This window comes from Rattus rattus, chromosome 11 (genome assembly GCF_011064425.1).
Source record: "Rattus rattus isolate New Zealand chromosome 11, Rrattus_CSIRO_v1, whole genome shotgun sequence".
Lineage (NCBI taxonomy): Eukaryota > Metazoa > Chordata > Mammalia > Rodentia > Muridae > Rattus > Rattus rattus.
This window is the reverse complement of record NC_046164.1, coordinates 6265724-6287326: the sequence shown is the minus strand read 5'-3', so window position 1 is coordinate 6287326 and position 21603 is coordinate 6265724. Positions and strand designations below refer to the sequence as shown.

Genomic DNA, 21603 nt, shown 5'->3' with positions numbered 1-21603 from the left:
ACCAGAAGGTCAGACCTCTCTGACTTTGCAATCCAAGAACCTTCCCTTCTCCAGCATCCCTAGTCTTAGTCCTCCACGCCTATAAAATATTTAGGGACTTATATTTAAATTTACCTCATAAACATTAGCCTAGGAAGCATTATCTGTTTTTTTCCATAATCATGTTTTTTCATGCTTAACTACAGCACCATTTTTTCTATAAACTTGATACTTATTCTTGAAAATATATTTATGAATATTTATAATTTTTAGAGAAGAATTTCAAAATTGTTGCAAACATGAAAAACACAGTTGCTCCTGCTTTTGAATTCTGTTGTTCCTTTAGAGAGAATCCTGAAATTCCTAGTACGGTATAGCATTATCATGATTATCATTATCATGATTTATCATTATCATTGGCTAATGATGGCCCAAAGCACAAAGGTAGCTAAAGCCACCCTCAGCCTAAAGCTGTTACTTGGAATTTCCTTTGTCCCAAGGTTGCAATGTACATAGTAGGTGGTTTTTATTGTCACATGTTATGTCCTTTCTCTTAATTTCAATACACTGTTCAATCCTATCACTCTATCACTTCTACTTCTGGTTAGTATGCATCTAACAATGGAATCCAGATTCTCAGTTGTGAGATCTAATTATGGGCTATAATGTATTAAATACATAGTGTGTTTATTTAGTTCAGGACACAAATAGGCTGCAAAGGGACAGTTCATCTTTCTTTGTCCCACATGTGAACAAGATTTGAAAAAGCAAACATATTAATGAAACATGTTGGAGAATCTAGAGACCCAAGCTTGAATGTGTGTCAATCCAGTCTTAATACACTACACCCTAGTCTATAAAAATAGGGAGTTACGCCTATGTCAGAGTTTCTCCATGGAAGAAATTGAGCTCGGTGAATTCTTTTAATATCCAATGAGATGTTAGAAGGGTTTTCAAAGCATCGATGTGCTTTTATAATTTTGCTATAGACACTTGAAAAACAGCATAGACAATATTGAATATACAAGTAAACACAATATAGAAGAAAACAAGATTTTTCCCTAAAGGATTACTAGTCTACTGACACAAAAATATTGACAGCTAAAGTGTTAAAAATTCCTCCAATCTAATTGCATGTAGACTATGTAAAGAAAGTTTGCAGTTCTATTTCCTGTTATAAAACATCTTATTAGACCCAACACTATATGCATGGATGTATACAATGCTTATTCTGCAGAACTTGGTCCAAATTGGTTGACGAGTTAAAGCAACAGTGGTGCATGAATTGACTCAGACACCAATAATTGTCACAAAAGGAGCACAGCCAATGTGGGGTTTGCTTAATGTGATTATAATAACAAAATGAATCATAGTGTAACTGAACAGAAAACGCGAAAACTTTACAATGGAGTGTGACTGAGGTAAGGTGAAATAGTCATGAGCACAGGTCTTCTGCACAACCAATGCACAGATAATTCAGATTTGTTGTGAACAAAACATCAAAGTTTCCTGAAGACAGTAGCCTATAAGACAAACCCTGAAGAATGATCGGGAGTTCGAAAGTAAGACCTAAAAGGGAATCCTTGCCGATGGAGACCTGAAGGACAAGAGAGGCAGAGGACAGTCGAGCTGGACTTGTGAGAGAGTGGGTGGGACTGTGAGAGAATGGGGAAGACCTATTAGAGAGTGGGGAGGACTATATGAGAGATTGGGGAAGACCTGTGAGAGAGTGGGGAGGACCCTGTGAGAGAGTGGGGAAGACCTATGAGAGAATAGGGAAAACCTATGAGAGAGTGGGGAGGACCTGTGAGAGAGTGGGGAGAGGACTGTGTAAGAGAGTGTTGAAGACCTTTGAGAGAGTGGGTAGGACACGTGAGAGAGTTGGGAGAAAACTTTAGGCTGGAAAAGACAGTAACAAGGACCTCTGTGAGGAATTCTATCTCCAGAACTAAGAAATAGTCTGAAAAGGCAGAGTATCATAAAAACATTGTAAAAATTAAGTTTTGCAAATGTCATTCTCCTTGATATTTCTAAGTGTGGGGCACACATCTGAAGAATGTGTTTCTAGAGTACAAAGACCAGTTACAAAGGTCTGAGTCTATTTCAGGAGAAATCCAACATGGCACTAAACTAAAATAGAGGCCACAAGGACGCATGCAAATGAAACTGAGAGATCTTATGTTGGAATCAAAGGGCCATGGACACGCAGTGCGTGCGGGAGGCAAGCAAGGAAAAAGCTGACTTCAATATTTCTATCTTACAAGTGGGTACATGGACTTGCATAGGGAGCACAGAAGGACCAAGCGTGAGTTCTTTGCAACCTCCATGTTGACAGGTAAGTCAGGTGGGCATTTGGGAAGTGAATACATGGGATGCATAGAAGCAAAGGTGGGATCTTGCCTGGAGATTTGGAGCTGGGCAGCAAGAAAAAAAGCCACTGAGGTGATTTTATAGGTCAAGAATCCAACCATGATGAAAATTGACAGTTAGGAGACCCAGAGGAAAGCAGGCACTGGATGCAGATGCAATATCTGAAGGCAGACATAAGAGCATGAAGTCCTGAGAATGTGGACACGGACAAGGACTGGCCTAGTGCAGACAGCTCAGGAAGACAAGGCCCAAACGTGCTGGGCTCTGTCGGCCACCACAGACAGAATGAGATACTTTGTACTTTTCCTGGCCATCTCAATAAGCTGTTCATGCTACCCTGAAAACAGGTTTTCAAAGTAAAAGACAGAAAGAAAAAAAAAAAAGAACATCGTTACAACGTTATCACAGTATGAAGATTTTTGAATTATATTTTCACGGACCCTGGTACTCAATTAATGGCTGATAAAGTTAAACTCAAACACACAAAGCTATTTTACAGGAGAAATTGGTAAACAGTGTTCTGACTTATTGTTGACTAATTAAAATCAATTTGCCCTGATAGCCACGGTGCCTTAGTACACCCACAGATGTGTGAGTAATCCGAAATAGATCAGTTAGAGCCTCTCTGATCTAAGAAATGTCATGCTTCATGATATCAGGTTAATATTTCAACCCACAGTAACCTAATTGAAATAGGTACATTTGTTCCCAACATATAGACAGACAGACAGACAGATAGATGGTTGACAGACACATAGATTCTGTGAAGGATTTCCATTTTATGATCCATTAACAAGGTTTGTTTCTTTTTAAAGGAACTGAAAATGTTGAAGACATTCGCTGGAAGCACTAAATAATTTACCTCCAATTTGCACACACTGAAAATTAAACTGGCAATCACTGAAGTTATTAAAATTGTGGTGACTTCAGATCTTAAGAACACAAGCACTGCCATTTAAGACGCTGCAGTGTTCTTTGCCTTAGCTTTGTGAATGGTGCAGATTTTAACTTGAAAAGTGCAGTCTCAGATTCAGGAGCAGTCCGAATCAGCCACTTCGGCTTATAGGTACAGATGTAAGCTAGCGTTCTGTCTAACTGTGTCCACTAAAGATGTTAAAAGAATTAAATAATTTCCTTTTAATTCTATAGTTATATATGTATATGACCAAAACAAAACTACAGCCAGCAAGATTGGCAACTTTCAAGAGAAGCCAATTCATATTCGCTACTGTGTGAATGTTCCCATGTAAGACACACTGCAGATGCCTCTGATGTTGCATTAGCAACAACTCCTCTTGAATAAGCTGGAGAATTTCAGTAAAATACTACGTGTGTGTGTGTGGGGGGTGTAGTGCTTCTCTTTACGGGCTAATCTTTGCTTCTCCTTTCTTTGTAGCAGAAAAAGGTAAGTCAAACCCTTCCGGTGATAGACTGACTGATGCTTGGTGAGGTCATGTGTCCATCACTCAGGAGTCATGCCTTTGCTCAGACTTGGAAGCGTGTGATTTAACATTTTCAACTGGACAACCTCTTAAGGGAAAGACATCCATGTGTTCAAAATAACCACTGCTCCTGTCAAAGGACAGTGCCCGTGGCTGTATCAGATACTCAGGTAAAAGAGAACAGTGCTGACCAAGCAAATACAACAGAGCATGCTGACTGGAATGATTAGAAGACACTATATTACGAAAAGAAAGGGTGAGCATCCCATGGTGGGAGAGGATTAGAGTAGCAAAAAAGATCCCCAGCTTGACCTCCTTCATCAAGATTCGAGTGGTTATAATCCAAATAAAGGCATAACTGATGTCCTGGTATCCAGGATGGCAAATTAAATCATCAAGTCTCACTCTTTACAAGAAAGAACAGATTGAATCAATAATGTTTGTATCACCTGCTGCCAACACAAAGGAACTGGGGACCACGCAGATATGGATACACACACATATGTGGGTATGTTTTTGCAAAGAAAGAGAAGCTTGATAAAAAGCAAAATTCAGCCAACTAAGAAAAAAATAAATGGAATTAGTCAATTGGATGCCAGACAAAATAAATTAGGCTTAATATTGAAAAGTAACAATGTTCAGGGAAAAAATTAGCAAATTACCAAGTCCAGCCCTCACCCCAAGTCACCGTACATCCTGTATCAGAGCCTTGAAATGCCCTGCATCTGCCATCTCTAACTCAAGGACTCTGTCTGTGGCTTCCCACGCTGCCTTATAAGAGGGATCACACTATCACTTTCATCTGACTTAGATATTTATTTCATATTTGCCAGAAGATTCTGGCCAATGTTTTCGAAAGCACATTTAACTATACCATATGCCTCCTAAAGTCATTCCTATCAAGCAAGCTGTAGATTAAGGCTCTGCCTCGGTTCTGTTCCACTTTTCTTTCCTCACGATGTGTTTATGTGTGTTTGCCCAATTTACTCTGTTCTTTTCTGTCGAATTACAGGTTTGAAACCTCACATATTCCAGAGCGGCTGTGCTATTGTTGCTGTCTCCCAGAACAAGGTCGGAAAACAACCTCTGTGTGGAAGTATGTGTGCTGAGGGCATAGCGTACCTGGAGCCCGCCATCCGGGGTGGGTATCCTTCAACGAACATTTAGGAGGCCCATGTAAACTCAAAGAAGGCATTTGCTATCGATGAGCAACTCACACAAATAAAGAAACCTATCAAAAATTTCGCTAAGACAATTTTCTTTAGTATATGAAGTTTTGAAACGAAAGCGTGTCTAATGGGAAGAGTTGGGAAAACCCAGCAACTTCCACATCTACTTTCTTTTCCATATCCTAAGATGTTGTTCATCTTAGCCAAAATTTCTATCAAGTAAATTTGGCAAACACTGATCTCTTTCAAAGAAAGCTGCTCGAAGCTGGACCCCACATCTGTTCAGCAGGGTTAGTCCTAGACAGGAGCCGCACAAGCATTCTACATTTCTTTGCTTTGAAACTTGTTCATTAATTAAATTTGCAATCTGACAAACTCATACTTACATAGAATGCATTCTGATGATTCTCCCCCACGTCAGCTCTACATATCCTTTTCCCACATTCGAGTTCAAATATCAGTATTTGAACATAAGACACCTTAGCTATTCTGATAAGGCGGGCTCTTAGTCCCACCTCCCAGAAAACATCCGTCTTAGCCCTCATTTAAATCAAAATTCACAAGCACATTTTTATAAAAAAAAAAAAATGCATCACAAAGAGGAGGAAAGAAGTAACAGAGCAGGCTAATGAGCTGAGGCACGTGTGTGGGGGTCAGCTCTGAGACCATGCATCTGTCTTTGAGGCTTTGTGTCTAGGACTTCTTCACCAGTGCGTTGTTAATTATTTAGGTGAGAAGAGGGGGACCCATCACCACATCTGTCACCCTCGCACAGCACAAGCCTTCCTCCACTGATGGGCCAGATGTGTTCATTTGAAACACAGACTAACTAGCTATTTAATGGGTTTGAATCCTTAGCCAAAAGGTAATTAGGCAAACATATTAAGCATCAGCCGCCTTACAAGGCTGAACTGCCTTGGTTCCGCTGATTTCAATTCAACCTTGTAAGAACTGGTCACCTACGAAAAGGATCTGAAGAGAAGGCCAGGCAAAGAAAACAGTCTAAATTATGCACAGCATAGGAAGCAGAGGGTACAACGGTATTCCCCAGCACCCAGCATGTTTACGGAATCCTCCAAAACTTTGCCTTGGTGATTAGCTAGAGCCTGACACTAAAATAAAACAAAACAGTGCAAAAGCAATTCCTGTGGAGGAATCTCTGTCCCCCAAACATTCCGTACCCACAAACAATCAATACCCAAAGCTAAATAAATGATGGTTTTTCACATCCAACATTTATCATTATGTGTGATGTTTGTAAAATTCACGTATGTGAAGCATTGAAGGATGTCAGTAGTTGCTGTGTTACAGTATTCAGTGGGAGGGGCCCAGGAGAGAGCAGGTAGAAAGGCCTGCTACTGAGCCAGAGGACCTGAGTTTAATCCCTGGGATACTTATCATAAAAGGAAAGCCAAAAGCCACCCTTCAACCTCCACATGAGCATGGCAGGCACGGATGGAGACATATGCATAGTATACACACATACGGGTACACAAAAAGTCAAAGTAAACATTTTTAAAAGTTTAACTAATATACGGCACATGCTAAACATAATTTCACTTTCTAACTGCATAGGAGAGTGACCTCTCTTCTCTAATAATCACTTAAAGTTTGATGATTTTCTGTTCCTGCCAATTTGTTCACCCTAAAATAAAACTCTCACCATTTTCTCCTAGCTGATATAAGGCCCATTCCATCAATCATTGAATGATCTCCTTTAACATTTTATATTGATTGATTAAAAATTATCTCTTTGAGGAAAGATTAACTGCCTTTCAGCAGTCAAGTGCTAGTGAGTTTATACTATGGCAGGCACTGGGTGACGCAAGGGAGTCTACGAGAAACAAGACCTACAGCATTTATTCTAGCGGAAAGGAAACACAGTACTCATTAAGGATTTTGGAGAAAAATGAGAAGCAAAGAGAGTGAAGAGGCTGCTGGGTCAGAGTAACTACAAAGGGTTTTACCCTCTTGGGAAGGTGACATGTGAACAAGACAAGAGAACATCACTCCAAGCAGAGGGACCAGCAAGTAGTGGGTCAGTACTAACAGAAGTGTAAACTGATGGAATAAAAGACGGAAGAAAGGGCGGTGATGCGGCCATTGCTGAGCAGAGAAGCAGTGAAGAGATGAGGTGGGAGGAGTGAGGGCTTGGGTCCTATAGAACCGCAGACAGAATGTCAGTTCTCCTTTACTTTTCTGTGGGATGAGGAACTTATTCCCAACAATCCTACCTGGAAGGGTAGCTAACACAAGCCTATCTATTTCAGTAGGATCACTGAAGCCAAAGGTAGAAAGACCAAGGAAGAGGCTAATGATGTTGGCGAGAGGTAATATGGACTTGGCCCAGAGGGAGCTGGCTGATATTGAATGCTATGGTCTGAAATTAGTGCTGAGAGAGTTGAAGGTAAGCTATGAATGACAAAGAACGAATCAATAATAATTCGAAGGGTTATTTATATGAATGACAAAAAATGAAAAGATGTTATAATCAATGGGAAGACTAGAAGATATAACTTGGGGATAGATTGGGCAAGATGATGTCATGAAAACCCAAACTGTGATAAAGCCCAATTCCTGTCTAAATCAATCATGGGCAGGTCATCACTGATGCTAGATTAGGGTGAACACAAAAATAAATAATAGTCTTGGTTCTGAAGTTATGTAATATAGCCCTTTTGAGCTATTAAAATACAAAAAATGATACTGTTTGATTTTTTTTTGTATAACCAGAAATGCTGTCCAATGGGTATATTGAACACTTTCACAAAAAACAAGTCCTCATGCTGATAACAAAATAAAAAAAAAAAGAACTATTCTCTTTGATTCCATGAAGGAAAAGATAATCTTCACTATGTGAACCCTGTTTTTGACTGGAGATTATTCTTTTAGTGTTTATTATGTTTATGCTCTATGGAAAATATCAGCATTAAGTAATTCTATCAATTGGGTCAACACTATGAACTCATTAATATCAAAGTAAAGAACATCTCTACTTTTTGGAATTATTTGCTGCGTAGTAAAGAGTATAAGAAAAAAATCATACGTAAATACTGTTACTATTAAAATTATTTATACACTGATGATTTAAATAACAGCCCTTCTTCTAAACTAAATATTTCTTATTTTAACAAGTTACCATCATGGGCTACTGTCACACAAAAGAAAGAGGGAGTGTAGGATTAATTAAAATAGAAAATAAAGCACAAATTAATATGTACCATGAGCCTAATTCTACTTGCTTTTATCCTACATATTTATTAAATTCTATAGCAAGCATTTACAATCTTACTTCGGAGCTCCTGTGTGTGTTTGTGAGAGTATACATTCAGTTCTATCAAGTTCAAAATAATGGGTGCGTGGCTCTGGTTATGTGCAGGCCACTGAGGAAGTTTGAGGCCAACCTGGGCTCTGTGACAAACCTTGTACTCAAAAGACAAAATAAGAAAACAAAATTAGCAACGACCGATTGTTGTTTTATAGGAATCTGTTGCATTAGTTATCTTTGGCTTGGTTTGGTTGCCATTTGTTTTTGATCAGTGAAGGAAGGCTATCATGTGATGACTCAGAGAGAGAGGAGGGAGAGAGAAAAGAGACCCTCACAGAGCAGAGCAGTCACCAGTCACTCGGGAGCCAGAGCTCCATGCTGAGTTCTCTTTGGTGATGTACTTACTCTCCAGCTTTGTTCAGGACAGGGGCAGGACAGAGGATGGAACCGGGCTGAACACTCACTGGTTTTTCATCTAAAATATAGAATATCATTCAGTGAATAACGAGTCACACATCACAGATACAGTCTCATTTTTTTTAAGTACCACACAAACTACAATAAGAACTCAAGTGGGGAATAGGAGAAAGGTCAATAGTGTATACAGATATTTAAACTCTAGCTAAAAAAGCAAGAGAAAGAAAAGTGGAAAATGAAGAGTTACAAAATCTTGGTACAAAAATATGGTAAATCAAAAGTTAGCTTTCTTAGCTAAGATAGTAATATACAGTTGTAAATATAACTTTGTATCCTGAACATTTCAAATACCTCAGCCACTCAAGGATAAGTTAGATATTACTTCTAAGAAACAAAAATTTAGATTGGATGAACAAAGGAAGACTAGGACCTAAGTATAAATGAATTTATCTCGTAAGTTGTCAAGATAGCTTTCTCAACAACATGTAAACACACCTTAACAAGCTGGATGCTTAAACTCCCTTAGATTTTTAACAGTATGTGTGAAAATTCATCAGAGGCTGAAACTATTGGAGAAATTTACATAAGCAAATGAGTCATCTCAGAATGTGAAGAACAAAAATATTGTTCCACCTCCATGTATTTGAGAATTGAATTCAATAAACTGAATCTTATCCATGTCTGTATTATAATCAAGCCAAATGGACAATCAAAAGGAGTCATATAAATCCAGCACTTTCATACTAATAACTATTGAACAGAAATAAAGCAAGGCTTCCCTGTTCAATTGTGTGATTTGTTATGCATTTTTTTATAAATATCATTTGGCTTGACAAATGGTGTTCCTCATACAGAGAAGAGAGAATGCTAACCACACTCACTAAGCTGTAATTCTCATCACTTTACTCCAACAAGCACATACTGACAGTTTGCTGTGTGGCCAAAACTATGCTAATGCCATCGAACAAACAGCAGAGTTATAGATTAATCTCTTTAAAACAGCTCTACCAGAGCTCATAGATTTCAGAGGCCAAAAAAAACCATTGATTGAAAAAAAAATGTTTTACTATCAAACCAACATACTCAGGTAGAGCAAGAACCACTGATGGGCTGACTACCACCCAACTCAGTTCTAGAGAACCCTGGAGGCATAAAAGGCCAACAGCACAAGAAACAAACCAAATGAGAACAAAAGAAATTCAAGAAACTGAAAATTTACTTGACATTAAGTATTGGAAGAGACAGCAAAACCCAACAATAACACTAAGGTAACAGGTAGTGAAGTCATCTGACACAACTGCATTTTACGGAAAGAGTAGTGAAGTATAAGTCTGGACAAAGGGTGATTTGATCACATGACTGATGTGGTTAGTCCAAACCCTAGGTTGAGGTATTTCAGCTTTCAGCTCTCCCTGATATTATTATTACTATTAGCTGCTTCCCCACAGGAGGGTGATTCATACATCAAAGACCATCGTCTGAATAACGAAGTTACCGAGAACAGGGTCTAGTGTTTACTAAGTCAGGAGCAAGTATTGCCTCTACTAAATAATTATCACTACTCATATCATTATTATGGAAGCTTTCATTTCATTTCTAATGAAAAACCGTAGCATAGTTGATTTTAATTTAATGAGAAGGAAGAAAAGAAAGAAGGAAGGAAGGGAAGAAGGAAGGAAGGAAAGAAGGAAGGAAGGAAGGAAGGAAGGAAGGAAGGAAGGAAGGAAGGAAGAATACCTTAGGTTACAGAGATGACTCAGAGGTTAAAAGCACTTGCTGCTCTTTCAGGGGAGAGGGGTTCGGGTCCCAGGACCCAAATCACAGTTTGTAACCAACTATAACTCCAGCTTGAGAGGATTTGATGTCTCCTTCCTGCCTCTGCAGGCAATAGGTTCAGGAGGTACAAGCGTGCTTAGGCAAAACATCCATATAAAAATAGTTTTTAAAGAAGAAAAGATACTCAAGATTCTGAGAAAGAAAAACACTTGGGTGACATTGGCATTCCTGGGGACTCACTCTTTGTGTATGTGTTGTTCGCAGTGAATGTACAGAGGACACTGCCGTCATCCCTGATCGACATGACTGCTCTTCCACTCAGAACAACTTGAAATGTCTCTAGAGAAAAAAAAAAAAAAAGAAGGGAAAAGATGAGCACCGTAACCAGTGTTGTACCACAAACAGCCACAGTACTGAGAGGTTGAGCACACATTCCCACAGTTGACCCTCTCCACCAATCACCATGAATATGCGACTCCAGCCAAGCCTGCTTCCTTTAGACTGTCTAGGTGAGGATAGTGGAGTTGGTGTTCATCACCACACAGAGCTGCTACTTTGTTTTTTTATTAAGAGTATTTTCCAATGAGAACCCAGGCATTAGAATTAAAATATATCAATAATTATCTGGTCATCTCAATGCCCTCAATTCTCTTGTCACAGGCTTCTAAGAAAGAATGTGCTCTTTTTCTTTCCATTCTCAGTCATTGAGTTCAGGAATTCAATACAAAATCAAAGAACTAACTTGTCAACCTGTTTTGTCTTCTGTTGCCTACAAGCCTAAATACAACAGATGCTCTACTGTTTGGATTACTGACAGCCAGGACAGGGACTAGAGGAAGTTGCTTTACTGTCTCCCCATCTACAATGTCCAAAGGCACTGAATTTTAGAGGATGAATGAATATGAAAGAATACGCTAGAAGAAAAGTTGGCAGACCCAATCTTTGGATGGGCAGAGAATACTTGCTCCCTGACTATAATAGAGTATTTTCGTGACCCCAATGGGGATGACCTCTTGTCCCAAAGGCTAACTGAAGCAAGAGAAATGTTAAAGAGTTGATCTGAACAAATTATGATTTAGGAATTGGGCAACTCCAAGCAAAAGGTAGTTTGGGAGCCTCATCCAAAGAAAGAAATAAAAATCAGCAAAGCTCTTCTAGAAAAAACATAGAAATAATGCACGTATATATACATGTGTACAAACACACACACACACACACAAACAAACCACACACACACCAAACACACACAGTCACACACACACACACACACACACCGTCTCCCACACCCACACCCACACATACAAACACCACACACACATACACACCACACACACACACACAAACACCAAAACACACACACTGTCTCACGAACACACACATACACACACACACACCAAACACACACACACACTGTCACATACACATACACAAGCCCACACATTCACATCATAGATCCTGTGAGAAAGCTCCTACTCTAGTTTTATAAATATGTTGGTTGAACTTCAGTTCTGGGGTTTTCTATTTTGTTCCTATTTTAAAGCATGTATTAAATGCAAAGCTCAGATTTTGTTGAGGTTTCCAGACCAGGCAAAGGTCACTTGTGATGCCTAAATGGTCTTTTATACTCAGAGTTCCTTCAGTTTAATTCACCCCAAGACCCTCTCTCCTTCCAGACTTTTATCTCCTAGCATCATCCCTGATGTACTCTCATCAGCTACTAAAGCAAAGCCTACAGGCCACTCTCTGTTCACCATGTCATCAAAGGAGACTTACTTGTATGTTCTAATAACGTGCATAGAAACCTAACACGTAATTCAGTAAAAGCATGACACTGTTGTCAGATGAACAGGATCTAAAGGACAACGACTTGCATATACTGAATCTGTGAACCTGCCTCTGCCTCACTTTCTCCATCCGCAAAATGGGATTATACAACTCCTGGAATAGCAATGTTAATGACTAGATAAGACTGTGTATTCAAACAACACAGTCTGGAAGGCTCAAAAAGGAGTGTCATCAAGAAAACCTATTATTTTAATATAGTTTCAGCTTACTTGTCTACGTTTTTCCTAGAAAACTAATGACCCCCATCCTTAGAAAAGGCCCTGACACTCTGCAATGCCCCTGTACATGTGTCCTGCTCATGTGATCATGTATTAGGGAGCTGGGGGATGCCGGGCTAGAGATTTCCGTTAACCGAGATGTTCTGTGACAAATCACACAATATATCTCCCTTCTCCTTGTTCAGGTGGGACATTCTTTCCTTTTTTAAATAAAGCTGTGCTACAATGAACTCTAGGTCAACTTGAGGAAGGAAATCGGCTGGGGACAAGCAGACCACCTGGGAAAAAGGTGGTGACGACCTGAGCCGGCTTTGAGAAGCAGCTGATGAAGCCACCTGCTTCCTTCCTGCACTCGGCCCCTAAGTCACTTCCGTCTGTGCCTGGAGCTGGCAGCTATGAGAACACGACCAGGTCATTAGAGCATGGAGCTCCACAGTTTCAGATACCACCCAATCAGGTAAAGGGTTCTATATGTTATTTGCTTTGCCATAGAAAAGGTCTCAGACACGAACTGAATCTACAGAACATGGTAAAAAGCCTGTCACACAATATGCTCATTATTTAAAATAACATTCGAATCTCAAAAAAAATTTTGAATTTCAAACAGAAATATTTCAAGGAATTAGTTAAAAATTCTCTCTCTTTCACACACACACACACACACACACACACACACACACACACAGATGCCAAAAAAAAAGTTAATTTTGCTATTCTCCTTCCAACATGAGTTTCAAATCATATCTTTTAGCTGGGGTGGGGGAGAAAAATAATTTCTTACATGGTATTTTTAAATTCTAAACACTTACCCCCTACACAGACACTTGAAGGACTCAATTCCAGGATTTCGGTACATGATTGAGCTAATATCTGAAAAAGATAAAGAAAAATGTAAGAATAAGCGAGGAGACTAGTTGTAGCATGTGAATCCTGCAGTTACTAACAAACTCGAGGTCAGCTCCCTATAACAAAATATGTCAGAGAAAAATCAATTCGTCACTACCCACAGAGCTACAAAACTCTGTGTAAGCACTCATGTTGTCTCAGGATCTAATCTAACATTGTACATGGCAAAATCCCTATTTTATCAAAGTAAATCCAGACAAACACATGAAAGCTGAACACTGTCTCAGAGTCCTATAGCCTTGAGTGTGAACTTAACTAAAATTTCCTCCTATCAAAACCAACGCTATCCTTCCCAGTCCGGCCAAAACAAGACAGCAAATCAAACCGCTGTTTGTTATGCTTTCCGTTTGGAAGTTCAAAGATCACCAACCCAACCCGTAACAGCTTCTTTATTTGACAGTGTGTTCCTAGTCCATTTCCCAAGCATAACTCCCAGGGGACACAACTTCCTCGCCTGTATCAAACATCACACTTGCAGAACGCAGATCCCTTGTGAAAGCTAAACAATTATTCTCCAACGCGGTCTGGGTTCAAGCATGCGCAAAGCACTGAATCAGAACCGCTCCACTTAACGCGCTCCGAGACACAGAAACCACGGCACAAGGCGCAAAGCTACAAGTGAGAAACAATGAAGTAAGCTGCGCCTGACGGTCACCAGAGTTCTGCCTCTATTTTTAGAACTCCTCTGTGCTGCATTATCAAAGTCAGACAAAGTCCAGATGGCCTGTGATCAGCATTCCGCTCTTCGTGGAACTTGAAGACAGACGAAGTGCAGTGGTGGTCACGTCCCCTTCTTGTAACCAGACAGGACGGAAGACCCGCAACAACAAAAAAAAAAAATTGCAAACCTTTCCTGTGTGTTTTAATTACAGAGGAAATACAGACACTCAGCATCTAAAACCTGTAAAATCACGGACCTATCCGGGTTGAATGTGCATCTGAATAGGGGACATTCATTTGAACTTTTGGAAGTTTTTTCCCAATGAATACAACTTTTCACATAGCAATTGGACTGAGTCTTCAGTGATTACAAGCCTCACAAGATTTTATATTTGAAAGAAAGCTACCAAAACTCTTGGATAACAACACTGGGCACCAATGATAAAATCCAATATGCCCACCGTGGAGGGGTGGAATTTCTAGTGAATAACGCCTTTAAATATTTTCACAGAATTTGGGTAACAGACGCTAAAGGAGAAAACTTTTGTGGGTTAAGACTAAAGTAAAAACATTCCAACTAATATAAAAGGGCCCAATTGACATAGTTTTAAAAAATAAAGTTGGCAACAGCATGTAACACAATTCAGTTGAATTTGCTGAATACAGCCTCCCATATGGAACTTGCTTCATCCATGAGAAGATATTAAAAATCAATCAATCAATCAATCAATCAATCAATCAATCAGATTCCAGAGCAGAACCACCCCAGGATGAACATACTGCTTTGTACATATAATGTAACCAAAAACGGTTTAGGTTGAAAAAAATAAACTAGAAATAACGCTAAAAAGGTTTCCCTAGTCATCAAACCACATTGGTACACATATAAAGTCAAGACAGCTTTTAAGAAAGAGCCCTTCTGTAAATTGTGAATTTTACAAATGCAGGATGATATAATAATTTGAAACAAAGTTTACCAAGATCACTTTCAAATGAAGAACAGTCAGAGAAGGGGCAGGTAGACAAGAATGAGAGAGTTAGTACAGATTTAGAAATAAAAATGACTTGTAAATTTGTTTTCCTCATCTAGAAATTACCATATTCTATACTAAGATGGCAATAACCAGACACCGAATGATTTAATGTTGGGATGTAGTTTACATGTAATACTTTAATCAGTAATCACCATTGAAGCATAATGGTTCATTTTTAAAAGATCCTCTGTAGAAGAAGCGACCAATGAGAAGCTCAAGATGCTAAAATGGAGACCTTTTGGGTAAGGTGGTCAACTAAAAGTTGCTTCTGCATGAACTAGTAAAGAAGAAGCAGAATAGGGAAAACACTGGCTCTGTTCCAAAGAAAGGAAGAGAACAAGAAAGCAGGGAACCTTCAAGACTGTGGATGGGATATCTAAAAAGTATAGATAAAAATGCAGTGACTCGTGGAAGACGCCCAGACTACAGCCTGCAGTCACAGGGATGCCTGGTGGGGACTTGGGGCCCTGGGGAAACACAACTTGGATTCCAACATGTGCAGGCCTAAAATCAAGATGATTTCGATGAGACAGCAATTCCTCCGGCAGATGATTCCACAGAGACACAGAATCATTACTCTTGCACTCGGTGTGATTCGGAGAGAAGGTGGTGGGCCAGGCAGCATCTTGAGAGAGAAGCTAATATTTGAAAGAAAACTCTCCGTAGGGACCGAGGATGGGGAACACTCACAGGACAGGGAGTTGGAATTTAATCTGCTGTTGGAATTTAATCCCAGGGGAAGTACAGCTTTTGGATGGGGTTGTAGGCAGCTGGAGGACTAGAAGCCCCAAAGCCAAAACACAGTACAGCAGGAAGCTGGGCTCAGGAAGTAGAGTACTGAGGAGAGGTAGCTGTCCCTCTTGACTTCCTGGAGCAGGTCTAATTAGTTACAAATACTCCGAATTTGGGTCCCTTGGAGCCTAGAAGCCCAGTGGAAACAACCCACCACTGGGACCAATTACCCGCTAGTCATTGCTATAGAACCTAAAACCCTAAAAGCTCTCCTGGTCCACTACAGCCACCCAGGGGGCGGAGGGTGGATAAAATGTTTAGGAGATCCTCCCACTTGTACAGATCTCAGTGTGTAGCTTTTCCCATCCCCGGTGGATCTGGGAAACACCAAGAGAAAACACTGACTACCTTAGAGAGCAGTGGGAACTGTAGCGCCCAGAAGGGTGAGGGAGTCTACACGAACAGGCTGCAAAAGAGTGAGCAGCCCTGGCACTGCTATGAAAACAAGGGAAACCATGCAACTGGAAAGTTGAGACCCCCCAAAATACAACGCTCAATCGGAACATCTCCAAGTACAACTGATACACAGCACAGAGACGCAATAAATATGAAAAGGCAGAGCATCAGGACCCCTTCGACACGATTCTTCAACTACTGATTGAAGACATCGAAATCAAAAACCCACTCCTAAAAATGTTCTGTGAAAAGAAAGAGAAAGCAAAGTGCCAAACTCATTCTCCAAAGTCAGTATTGCTCTGATACCAAAAAACATATACACATACAGAGAGAGAGAGACAGACAGACAGACAGACAGACAGAGACAGAAGAAACAGAAAGATAGACAGACAGAGACAGAAGAAACAGAAAGACAGGCAGACAGAGACAGAAGAAACAGAAAGACAGACAGAGACAGAAGAAACAGGCAGACAGACAGAGATAGAAGAAACAGACAGACAGACAGACAGACAGACACAGAGGTCTGTAGACCCATTTCTCTGGTGAACACTAACAAAATTCTTACAACCATATTCCTGTGAATAGTTTTAGAATCACACATATGAGGCTGGGGAGATGTCCCAGTGGCTGTTGGAGCACTTTCTGCTCTAACAGAGGACCCAGTTTCCCAGCACCTACATGTTGGCTCACAAGCGTCTATAACACTACTTCCAGGGAAGAGGAGGCCCTCTTCTAGCAGCTGCCAGTACCAGATATGCACATGTTACACCATACACATTCATGCAGGTACGCATTCATATATATGAAACAAAAGTAAATACTTTTTTTTTATTTATTACAAAAAAAACACCCAACAAATGTATTATGACCAAGCAAGTCTTACCCCAGGTGAGAAATACAAGATTGGTTCAATAAGTTAATGAAACACAGAGAGACTTAAAAGGCAAAACTACTTTTGATACTATATCAATGTCTCAATAGATATAGAAAGGCCTTGACAAAGTTCATCTTCCATCTTGATAAAAGCTCTTAAAAACAGGAATAAAAAAATAGACTCACATATACTAAAGATTATGTACTATAATTTTACAGACAATATAATACTAAGTGGGGAAAAACAGAAAACACTTTCCCCAACATCAGAAATGAGACAAGTGTCCATTCTCACTGTTTTTGTTCGATATAGTACTCTAAGTCTGAACTAGATCAATAATGTGAGAGCGAGAAATAAAATGGAATACAAACAGGAGAGGAAGAAGCCGGGGTATTCTATTTGCAGATGACATGATCCTGTAGTTATAACAGCCTAGCGACTTTAACAGGAAACACTTAGATATTATAAACACTTGAAGAAAAGTCTCATGGTATCAACGGAACACAGACTCCTCGGCAGCCTTTCTACGTGCCAATAAAAGCATTCCCAGGAATGAGGCAAGGAAAATAGAACATTCACAATAGTTTCAAGAAAAGCAAAATGTTGGAAATAAACCTAACAAAAGAGGTGAAGGCCTCTATGTTAAAATTATTAAGACGGCCATGGAAGAAACTGAAGAAGACACTTCCCAGGGCTCCTATGTCCATGGAAAGGAAGTAGACATTGTGAAGACTTCCGTTCGTGCAGCCAAAAGCGATCTGCAGATTAACTGCAAACCCCATCAAAATCCCAATAAAATTCTTCACAAAACTAGAAAAATTAATTCCAGAATTCCTATGGAACAATCTAGAATAATCCCTGACTATTGAGAACAATGCTTAATGCACAAAGTAATCATGGCAGTACCCCAATGCTCTGTCTCAACACTCCCATGTACTACAGTGCCTTAGGAGCTAAAGCGGCATCATGGTACCATGAAAAGAAAGACAAATATGCAAGAAGGCCAGGACAGCACAGACATTCTGCAGAGCTGGCTGCAGTCACCGAATTTTTGACAAAGATATTAAAATATATATATTTTGGAAAATGGCACCTGTCAATAAATGGTGCTGGAAAAACCAAATATCTGCCTTATTATCTATCCCTATCAGGGAATGAGACTCAGTCCGTATCTCTCACACTGCACAAACATAAATTCGAAATTAATCATGGACTTTAATGCCTGAATGCCTGAAACTGCTAGAGGAAAACACCGATAAAGAACCTTAAGACATAGGCCCAGGCAAGTTCCCCCTGAAAAATAATCTAACAGCATAGAAAAGAACTCCAAGAATTGGCAAATGGGATTCTAAAAAATTAAAAAGCATCTGCACATCCCAGGAAAGCATCACCAGAGTGAGAAAAATCTTCATAAACTGCACAGCTCACATGGGTTTAATATCCAGTCTATATAAAGAATTTAAAACTTGAGCACCAATAAAATCAGCTCATTCAATCAATGAATGGGCTCCTGGACGGAATAAACAGTCCTCCGTAGGAACATACGAGTGGCCAATAAATGTGAAAAGTACTCAACATCCTTAGCCATCAGGGAAGCACAAATTAAAAGCAGTTTAAATTCCATCCCACTCTAGTTAGAATGGCTGTCATCAAGCACACAGGGAACACACAATAGAGAGGATGGAAAGAAAGAACCAGTGCCTGCTGCCTAACTGTCCCTTCACTCTTGCAGTCAAGTGCATCTGCCCTGCTGCTGTCATTACTGTTGCTGTATAGTTCTTCACTGGTCTCAGAACCCAGCTTCTTTCTGCTCTATGTCCTAGATACCACACACGTGCACGCACAAATACACATGTGTGCGCACATGCATACATGATTGTGTATACGTGCACACATGTAATAAGTTAAAATGTGTTCTTAAGAAGATACACTAAACACAGAACTACTACATGACCCAGCCACACCACTCCTAGATATATGGCATGAAGGACTCCAGGTCTACATACCAGAGAGACATTGTACTTGGGAGGCAAAGGAGGCATCTCTGAAGTTTAGGTCAGCCTGGTCCAGAATAGCTGGTCCATGGCTACACAGAGAAGTCCTATCTTGAGAAACCAGATAGATAGATAGATAGATAGATAGATAGATAGATAGATAGATAGATAGATAGATGGATGGATGGATGGATGCAGGAATGGGTGGATGGATGGATGGATGGATTGATGGATGGATGGATGGATGGATAGATGGATGGATGGATGGGTGGATAGATAGATGGATGGATGGATGGATGGATGGATGGATGGATGGATGGATGGATGGATGGATGGATGGATGGGTGGGTGGATAGATAGGTGGGTGGATGGATGGATGGGTGGATGGATGGATGGATGGATGAGAGATGTAAATTGCTGATGGACTGCTTACAATGTCCCTTACAAATGGTAATTGCTGATTTTTCTGTTGATTCTAACTAGCTTCCTAAAAATTCAATACATTAGTCATACAATTCAAAAGTCGGAATGCTATGAATAGCTTGCGAAATTGCAAACATTAATTTTGTGGAATTTCTCTGTTTGAGGAGGTCAAATGGAAGAATCAGGTAAGGCTGCTCACTCCCTGCTCAGGGTGAGTAGCAAGGCCAGATGCAGTGCGGTGAGACAGCTGTGGAAGCCACCGGCTGGCCTCCTTGAGGGTGTAGATGTTTGGCAGTGGCATGAAAGTAAATGACACTACTGTCCCTTCTCAGTGACCCAATTTGGATGAAGTATCTGTCGGAATGGTCTTTCTCCCTGGGCACTACAGGCAGGTTCCAAATTAATTTGGATTAAACTTCCTTTCCTCCTCATGCACTGTCAGGTTGCAGACTTTTAATATAGGCCAGGTTCTTCACTAGCTACCAAGGGGCAGACATGCTCCCTGTGAGCGGAGCTGGCACAGAACCGAAACTTGGGAACCAGGCCTTAGTCAGAGCCCAGCCATTCCAGGAATTCCGCTGCCCACAATGAGCACATTATCTCGTATTCCTATTGACACTCAGGCCTTTATAGCCACTGATTAATAACCCAAAATAGCCAAACATGATGACACTGTTGCCAAGCGACAGTCACTTTCAGAGGAAAAAAATAGCTCTTATGACATATCCAAAATATGTCTTGTGTATATGACATTCTGCATATTTTGATTAAGATCATTTAACTCCCTGAACAAGTCTACATATTAGAGGCATGCTGTAGTATCCAGTAGGACACACATAAAGCAAAGACCATATTATGAACTGAAAACTATATATGATGTAGCTGTTTTTTTCTGGTATTTAGGACAACATTGGGCTGTTCGTGACAAGCTATACTTGGGATAGATACCCAAGATAAAGATTTAGCATGGAATAAATTAATACGGAGCATGAAGTCAAATTGTTACTTACAACCTGTGGTGTCTTCAAAACTTACGATAACAATTTAAGAAATGGCCTGGCACATTATGATTTGAATATCAAATATCCAGTTTGGGAATTAAAAAAAATCACCACCTCTCAAAGAACCAATATAAGCAGATTTAAAAGCCCATATATTTTTCCTGTTTCTAAATAGCCTATTCCATAAAAATGTGCCAAACAATTTTAAACGAACAGGATTACTGTATGTTTAAACTGTGACCTAATGTAAAAAAGTGTATACAATAATTTGTTGTAAGTATCACTTGCTTGATTAATATTAAATAAGCTTGACCAAAAGCAAATACATTGCTGGGCATGGAGTTCCAGGACTTTCCCAATAAAAAGCACTGGCTCTGAGACAAGTAAATGAATATGGAGTTTCCCAGTTTGCTCTCCATTGCTGTACTAAGAACAGCTGCAGGAGGTAGAGGGGGTGGGGCAGGTGGGAGGAGCTTGCTCACCTAGAGGCTTAGGGTCCTTGCTGACAGGGGTAGGCAACGGAGATAAGGAGTCAGCAAGGAGAGCCAAGTATGGATGGTCAGGGAATTTAGCAGTTCTGAATGGCTAGCAATCAGGCCTCTTCTGTGGCTCTGACTGACTAGCAACAGGACAAACACAGACTAATGATTATCCAAGTGGTACAGGCTATGTGTTTGGTTGTTCATTACATGCCCAGGGTTACAAGTTCAGTTCCAACTAGAAAATACCAGCAGAACAGATTTTACTCTCATCGTTAGACCTATAACTCTGATTTAAAGAATCTACAGAATGTCTCCAGAAACCAATACACTCATTGTATGACAGCCTTCTTTTAGGCTGCCAGCGTTTGCAGTCTTTAAGCAAAAACAGAAAACACCTAAACCGGTCTTTTTATAAATAGTAAATACTTGTACCTAACCCCTTTACTATAAGTTTCATCGTCTACGCTATAAAGTAGGAAAGGTTTATTTAGTCCATCTATCTCATTTCCCGAGTTTTATTCCTCCAGGGTTGTACCTTATACAACAACCCCTTATCT

At 40.0% G+C, this 21603-nt stretch overlaps 1 protein-coding gene across 1 annotated transcript in view; it reads right to left on the bottom strand.

Moving 5' to 3' along the window:
* Antxr2 (ANTXR cell adhesion molecule 2) overlaps positions 1-21603 on the bottom strand; it is an 82772-nt gene that overhangs the window by 30102 nt on the left and 31067 nt on the right. The window contains exons 8-10 of the mRNA XM_032916775.1: positions 13294-13354; positions 10662-10760; positions 8634-8703 (exon numbers count right to left, since the gene is read on the bottom strand). Coding sequence (XP_032772666.1) covers positions 8634-8703; positions 10662-10760; positions 13294-13354 — 230 coding nt within the window. The remainder of the gene's footprint in view (positions 1-8633; positions 8704-10661; positions 10761-13293; positions 13355-21603) is intronic.